This window comes from Pristis pectinata, chromosome 42, assembly GCF_009764475.1.
Source record: "Pristis pectinata isolate sPriPec2 chromosome 42, sPriPec2.1.pri, whole genome shotgun sequence".
Classification (NCBI taxonomy): Eukaryota; Metazoa; Chordata; class Chondrichthyes; order Rhinopristiformes; family Pristidae; genus Pristis; species Pristis pectinata.
In genome coordinates this window covers 4,185,470-4,193,281 of record NC_067445.1, presented here as the reverse complement: position 1 = coordinate 4,193,281, position 7,812 = coordinate 4,185,470, and the positions used below count along the sequence as shown (strand labels likewise).

Below are 7,812 nucleotides of genomic sequence, written 5' to 3'. Positions count from 1 at the left end.
GGAAGGCAAGAGGCTGCAGAAAGCAGTGGACGCAGCCCAGTCCATTGCGGGCACATCCCTCCCCACCACTGACAGCATCCGCAGGAGAAGGTGGCATCCGTTGTCGAGGATCCCCCCCCCCCCCCCCCCACAACCATCCGGGCCGTGCCCTCTTCTCGTTGCTACCGTCGGGCAGGAGGTACAGAAGCCTGAAGTCCCCACACCACCAGGTTCAGGAACAGCGACTTCCCTTCAACCATTCGGTCCTTGAACCGACCGGCATATCCCTCACCCTACCTCAGCAAGGGAACACTACGGACCACCTCTTGCACTTGTGTGTCTTTGCACTAATGTCCTGTTCTGCACAGTTCTTCTCCACTGTTTTGTACAATTTATATTCTGTGTGTGTTGTCTGTAGCTACACACCTGTGATGCTGAGGCAAGCAAGTTTTTCGATGCACCTGTACCTCACTGCACTTGTGGGCCTGACAATAAACTCGACGGGACTTGACTTGGAGTCACACAGCATGGAAGCTGGTCCATGCTGAATGAGATTCCCACCCAAGCAAGTCCCATTTGCCCGTGTTTGGCCCATATCCCTCTAAACTCTTCCTATCCATGTTACCTGTCCAAGTGACTTTTAAATATCGTTAATATACCTGCCCCACCCACTTCCCCCAGCAGCTCCTTCCATATATGGACCACCCTCTGGGTGAAAGACCTGCCCCTTTAAATCTTTCCCCTTTCAACAAAGTTGCCCCTCAGATTCCTATTAAACCCCCCTCTCACCTTAAACCTGTGCCCTCTAGTTCTTGATACCCCAACCCCGGGGAAAAAGAAGGATTCCTGAATAACTGGATGCTGGATTATCGGAATTTCCCCCTTTACAATGTGACCAGGGCTGAGACTCTCACAGCGTCCAAGGAGAATCCAGTCCGGCCAAGGCAAAGCAGGCTGCGGACCGAAATGGGGGTGAATGTAGATGGGCTAGTCTGTATGCTGTGGGCTGAAGGGCCTGTTTCCATGGCAGATGGCTCCGCGACGACTTTGTGTGGCAGAGGTCGGGAGGGGTGTTGGCAGAGGGGGGGAAATGTCACCAGAATTGCAGAGGGTTTGGTGAGACCGCACCTGGGGTGGTGAGGGCAGGATAAATCAGCCATGACCATATTGAAGTGCAAGATGTTGTATTTTGGGAAGTTAAACCAGGGCAGGACTTGCACTGGATGGTGGGGCCCCGGGGAGTGCTGCAGAACAGAGGGACCCAGGGGTACAGGGACATGGTTCCCTGAAATTGGGGACACAGGTAGACAGGGCGGTGAAGAAGGCGTTCGGCACGCTGGCCTTCATCGGTCAGGGCACCGAGTCCAGGAGTCGGGACGTCCCGTTACAGCTGTACAGGAGACCGCACTCGGAGTGTTGGGCGCGGTTCCGGTCGCCCAGCTACAGGGAGGACGTCACTGAGCCGGAGGGGGTGCCGGAAAGATTCACCAGGACATTCCCGGGACCGGAGGGCTCGAGTTATAAGAAGAGGCTGGACAGGCCGGGACTTTTCCCTGGAGCGGAGGAGGCTGATGGAGGTTTATAACATCACGAGGGGCGTAGATAAGGTGGGCAGTCAGTCTATATCCCCCCAGGGTCAGGGAGTCTAAAACTAGAGGGCACAGGTTTAAGGTGAGAGGGGAAAGGTTTAAAGGGGTAAGTTTTTCACCCAGAGGGGGGTGGGTGTGTGGAACGAGCTGCCAGAGGAAGTGGGAGAGGTGGGTACAGTTACAGAGTTTAATGGACTCTTGGGCAGGTAATGGATGGGAAAGGTTCAGAGGGATATGGGCCACAAACGCGGGCAGGTGGGACTAGCTCGGGCAGGCACCATGGTGGGCACGGACGTTGGGGCGAAGGGCTTGTTTCCGTGCTGTGTGACTCTGTAATCTGGTGGGGGGGGGGAGAAGCGGACGATGGGGCGGTGTGGAGGACAGAATGGAATCAGTGTGAATGGGTGGGTGAGGGTTAGCACGGGCCGGCCGGGCCGAAAGGCCCCTTTGGATGACTCCGTGACCCTCTCCGGACCCCTCCGGGCGCCGGGAATAACGACCGAAGTGGCTCCGGGGCAGGAAATGGGAGCAGGCGGTAAATTGGGTGCCAGCCCTTGACGGGCTGAATGGCCTCTTAATCCTCCCCCGGAGCTTCTACGTCACAGCCGCGATTTGCATGTGACGTCATAATACAGGTGACGTAACCCCCCAGGATGACGCAGGGAGCGGGGCACCGTGCCGGCGGCGCAGGCGCAGTGAGGGGAGCTGGCCGGGCGGACGGGGGCGCGCCTGCGCAGACAGCGCCCGCCCGCTGGCCGCCATGGCTCGGAACGCTGAGGTGCAGCTGCCGCCGTTCCGCACGCTGGACGACTTCTTGTGCAGCTCGGCCCGCTTCAGCCTGCCCGACCTGAAGGATCCGCTGAGGTGGAACAACCGGGTGATCAACAACCTGCTCTACTACCAGACCAATTACCTGGCAACGGTCGCCGGCATCCTCCTGCTGGTCGGGTCAGTACCGGCGCTCCACCCACGCCCGCCCCTCTGCGCCAGCCATTGGTTGACAAACCTCTCACTCAGGGCGAGCTCCTACTTTGATTGGGCGAGCTGTATGTCATTGTGCTGACGTAACCCGCAGGGTGGGGTCTATAATGCGTGCTTTTCATCTATTGGCTGATTTGGTTGACAGTCATGTGCTCTTAAATTGGATTGGTTGTTTGGGATGTTTATCACGGGGGTGGGGCAACAGCTTGTATGTGGACCTCGCCCCTCATCCTACCGCCCATTGGACCGCCGCGCTGCCACTCAAAGCAAGTGCGCCCTGTTAATTGGCGGTCGCCGTCCACGGGCTCCCGTGAGTTCCGCCCTTCTGTCCGCCTTCGCTCATTCATTGGTCGGGTGGTGCTGTCAATCAGGGGCCGACGTCAGTGCCACGTTTGTCGTCGAGCGATTCGGCTCAGGCAGCCTGGCAATTAAAGGGATGTGCGAGATGAAGGGGATCATTAAAAATTGGCCGATAGTTATTCCCACTTTGCCTCAGTGACATTTACAGAGGGGAGGGGAGGGGAGGGGGGGTGGCAATTATTTAAGAAGTATTGAGAGGGAAGCCTGAATTGCCCAGACACAGAAGGCTATGGAACAGGTGCTGGGCGGGGATGTCTAGCACAGACTCGATGGGCTGAAGGGCCTGTTTCTGTGCTGTACATCACTGTGACTTCCTCCAACACAAAGACTGAGTTACAGCGACCCAACGTGCCGCAGCCTTCTGTTCCTTGGCAGCCCAGTTCTTCCTCAGATCCCTTCTCAACCTCCTCCCCCTTCACTCCACGCCCTCTGGGTTTAGACCCCCCCCCCCGCCCACGTGGGAAAAGTTTCCCCCTCCCACCCGATCTCTGCCCCTCAGCATTTTGTACACCTTTGTCAGGTCCCCCCTCAGCCTTCGCCCCAGGGAGAACCTCTCCGCTCTCTCCTGGTAACCAGGACGCCCCCCATCCCAGGCACCGTCCTGGGGAATCTCCTCTGCACCCTCTGCAGTGCACACCCCTCCTTCCTGTAGTGTGGTGACCAGAACTGGACACAGTGCTCCAGCTGTGGTCTGACCAATGGTTTATAAAGTTGGACCAGAACCTCCCACACGGGAGGCGGTGGGATCCCGGGGAAGCTGGCAACGGGTGGAGGTGATCGGAAGCCTGTAGGCAGGGGTCTACTGCAGGGATCGGTGCCGGGACACTTCACCATTTGCATTGGAAAATGCAAAATAGAGTCAGTGGATTTGCATGTCAGTGATGTTGTCAACAGCAAAGAGGGTGGTGTTTCCCGGCTGATGAAGGCAAGTGTCCCGTACGCCTTCTCACCACCTTATCCATCTGCTGCCTCCTTCAGGGATCCTTGGACTTGTACACCGAGGTCCCTCTGTTCCTCAACTCCCCACTGTTCACGGTGTGTGTCCTACCCTTGTACACCGAGGTCCCTCTGTTCCTCCCCTTTATAGACCTCCCAATGTGCATCACCTCACACTTTCTAGCATTAAATTCCATCGGCCATCGCAACTGACCTATCTCGTTCCATCGCCAAACACCACCCTCCTTGCTGTCGACAACATCACTGACGGGCAAATCCACCGACTATTTTGCATTTCAAATGCAAATGGTGAAGTGTCCCGGCACCGATCCCTGCAGTAGACCCCTGCCTACAGGCTTCCGATCACCTCCACCCGTTGCCAGCTTCCCCGGGATCCCACCGCCTCCTATGCGGGACCTTGTCTGAGGCCTCACTGACTGGATCAACTGCGACCTGTACTTCCCCCTGCGGCAATTAGGAGAAGCAGTGGAAGGGAGTGGAGCCACCGAGCCACAGAGCAGAGGAGACGGCCCTTCAGCCCATTGTATCCATGCCAGCCCATCTACAGTTCCTTGGCAATTAAAATGCCTGTCCAAAAACAGCGACTTCCCTTCAACCATTTGGTTCTTGAACCGACCGGCACAACCCTAATCACTGCCTCAGTACAGTGAGGGACTGCTCTGCACTGCAAGTTTTTTGTTCCAATTGTGTCCTTTCGTGCGTGATTTGTGTTTGTCCTGTGAATGTTCTGCACCCGATGCTGCCTCAGGTAAGTTTGACACTGCACCCGCGCACACGTGTGACAGAAGCTTGGCTGTGGCTCCGATATGCGGACGGGCACGGTGCGGTGGTGGCCGCAGCCGGTGGGTGGCAGGGTGGAGCCGACCACGGGGATCGCTCCCCCCCCCCCCCCCCACGCACACCGTCCGCCACTGGGGGAGGGGGGAGCTGCCAGAGACCGACCTGTGTCCACTCACTCATACTCCCCCCACCCTCAGACCCTCCCCCTCCCCTCTGTCCTCCCTACCCCCTGCCCCTTCTCCTCCCCCCTCCCACCCCCCTCCCCCCCACCACCCATCCTTCTCTCCCTCCACCTCCTCCATCCCCCCTCCCCTCCCTCCCTCCTTCTCTCCCTCTCCCCCCCTCCTTCTCTCCCTCTCCCCACCTCCCCTCCCTCTCCTTCCCTCCCCCGCCCCCTCCCAACCCCCATCCTCCCCCTCCCCTCCCCCCCCGTCCCCTCCCTCCCCCTTCCCCCCTCTCCCCCCACCAATGCCAGGGAGGTTGTACCCGGCAGACACCGACCTGTCCCCTACCACCCCCCCCCCCCCCCACCATCAAGGTACATGGTGCCGCTGCAGACGGTGCTGGGGGGGTGGGGAGGGTGGAGCCGGCAGAGACTGACCTATGTCCTCTCCCCCCCAGGTACATGGAGCCGCTGCAGACGGTGCTGGGGGGGGCGGTGGTCTCGCTCTGCTTCCTGGGCTTCGTGTGGTCGGCGGAGAACAAGGCGGTGGTGCGCAGGCTGCGCCGGAACCACCCCACCCTCTGCATGGTGGGCCTGCTGGGCGCCAGCTACTGCCTGCTGTCCGTGCTGGGGGGGGTGGCTGTCTTCCTCTTCGGCATCACCTTCCCCATGCTCCGTGAGTGCCGGGGGCGGGCTGGAGGGGTTGGGGGGGGGGTGGTGTGGTGGGGTTGGGGGTGGTGGTCCGGTGGGTAGTAGGGGCATGGGGTTAGGTGGTGTGGGTTGTGGGGGGGGGGAGTGGGTGGTGATTGGGGTCACACCTCCCGTCTGTCCAGCCCTCCTCCTGCCCTGATCCCTCTCCTCTCGCGGAAGGTCGGCACGGTGGGGTGCGGGGGGTGGGGGGGGAGCGGGGAGGCGGCGGCTTGCGGATCCGGAGACCTGACTTCGATCCTGACCTTTGGCTCTGTGTGTGTGTGTCTGTGTGTATCTGTGTGTGTGTGTGTCATGTGTGTGTTTCCGTGTGTGCGTCACGTGTGTGTGTCATGTGTCATGGGTGTATTTGTCGTGTCTGTGTGTGTGTCGTGTGTGTTTCTGTGTGTGTGTTATGTGTCATGGGTGTGTTTGTCGTGTGTGTGTGTCTGTATGTGTCTCTGTGTCTTATGTCTCTGTGTCATGCTTGTGTGTGTGTCATGTGTGTGCCTGTGTGTGTGTGTGCGGAGTCTGCGCCCTCTCCCTGTGACCCCGTGGGTTTACCTTGGGGGCTGCAGTTCTCTCCCACGTCCCAACGAACGTGCAGGGTCAGTGGGTTAACCGCCAACCCCCCCCCGGTGTGTGCGGGTGCAGCGGGGGCGAGGGTGGGGAGGGGAGGATCTGGGTGGAGTTGGTGGGAATGTGGGGGTGGTTGCGGGCCGGCACAGAGCGGGAGGGCGGAAGGGCCTGTCTCCGTGACCCCGGTGTGTGCTCCCCTCCCACGCAGTGATCGTCCTCCACGCCTCGCTCCGCCTGAGGAACCTGAAGAACAAGCTGGAGAACAAGATCGAGAGTATTGGGCTGAAGCGCACGCCCATGGGCATCCTCCTCGAGGCTCTGGGCCAGGAGCAGGAGGCGGGGTCCTAGGGCTGGCCCGACCCAGGGGTCCCCGCACTGATTCACCCCCCGCACCCAGGGAACAAACTGTGTCTGTGTCTGTGTATCTGCCTCGTCTCTCTCTCTCTCTCCCTCCTCTCCTTCCTTCCCCTCTTCCTCTCTCACGCCTCCTTTCCCCCATCTCTCTCTCCTTCTCCCTCCCCCTCTCCTCCCTCTCTCCCTCCTTCCCCCTCGCGATCACAGGGCGGGGCGGGAGCCACGGGATTCGGCGAAGGAACGCCGGCGGGATTCCCAGCTGGGATGGTACCGGATCCGCAGGGAGAGGGGCTGTGGTGGGGACTGCTGTCCTTGTATCCCGGGTCAGATTTGGCCTGTGTCAGCCAGTGCATGCCTCAGTACCAGTATATGTGTGAGATTAAATATATCGGCATTGTGTTAAAACATTCCTTCAATGTAAAGACACTACAGTGTACAGTTCAGTAAATTTTTTTTATTCAAGTTCAAGATTACTGTCGTGGACATACATACCTGGGGTACAAATGCCCCGAAAATCAGCTCTTTGCAGCAATAACTCTGTACAAGACAAGTCCATAGTTTACGAGGATGTTGCCGGGATTGGAGGGCTTGAGCAGGGTGAGGTCGGGCAGGTTGGGACTTTATTCCTTGGAGAGCAGGAGACTGAGGGGTGACCTTATAGAGGTGTATAAAGTCTTGAGGAGCGAGACCAAGGAATTGATTGTGGACTTCAGGAAAGGGGAAATCGGGAGAACACACACCAGTCCTCACTGAGGGGTCGGCGGTGGAAAGGGGGAGCAGCTTCAGGTTCCTGGGCGTCAACATCCCCGAGGATCTGTCCCGGGCCCAACACGTCGATGCAATCACGAAGAAGGCACGCCGGCGGCTCGACTTCGTCAGGAGTTTGAGGAGATTCGGGACGTCACCAGAGACTCCTGCAGATTTCTCCAGATGGACGGCGGAGAGCGTTCTGACTGGTCGCATCGCCGCCTGGTACGGAGGCTCCAACAGGAGGCTGCAGAGGGTTGTAGACTCAGCCAGCTCCATCACGGGCACAACCCTCCCCGCCATCGAGGACACCTTCAAGAGGCAGCGCCTCAAGAAGGCGGCATCCGTCACCGAGGACCCTCACCACCCCGGGACACGCCCTCTTCTCATTACTACCATCGGGGAGGAGGGACAAGAGCCTGAAGATCCACACTCAACGATTCAGGAACAGCTCCTTCCCCTCCGCCATGAACCTTTTTTTTGCACTATTAATTTGACGGAGGAGGCTGGTTTTGCTACCGCTCCATTGAGAACATAGAACAGTACAGCACAGGAACAGGCCATTCGGCCCACAATGTTGTGCTGAACTAATGAAGCTACTAACGCCTAATCCCTTCTGCCTACACGTGGTCCGTT

The 7,812-nt window shown here is 58.9% G+C and overlaps 1 protein-coding gene across 1 annotated transcript; it reads left to right on the top strand.

Moving 5' to 3' along the window:
• Positions 1–2,290: 2,290 nt before the first annotated feature.
• On the top strand, positions 2,291–6,892 carry LOC127566500 (PRA1 family protein 2-like). The gene is made up of 3 exons (XM_052008937.1): positions 2,291–2,516; positions 5,268–5,485; positions 6,284–6,892. The coding sequence occupies exons 1-3, from the start codon at positions 2,329–2,331 to the stop codon at positions 6,421–6,423; spliced, it is 546 nt and encodes a 181-aa protein (XP_051864897.1). The 5' UTR covers positions 2,291–2,328; the 3' UTR covers positions 6,424–6,892.
• Positions 6,893–7,812: the final 920 nt, after the last annotated feature.

Excerpts from the sequence above, each read along its gene's own strand:
- LOC127566500 (XM_052008937.1), top strand. The coding sequence starts at position 2,329 with ATGGCTCGGAACGCTGAGGTGCAGCTGCCGCCGTTCCGCACGCTGGAC. Across the intron at positions 2,517-5,267 it reads GGCATCCTCCTGCTGGTCGG|GTACATGGAGCCGCTGCAGA; the intron begins GTCAGTACCGGC and ends TCTCCCCCCCAG. Across the intron at positions 5,486-6,283 it reads CATCACCTTCCCCATGCTCC|TGATCGTCCTCCACGCCTCG; the intron begins GTGAGTGCCGGG and ends CCTCCCACGCAG.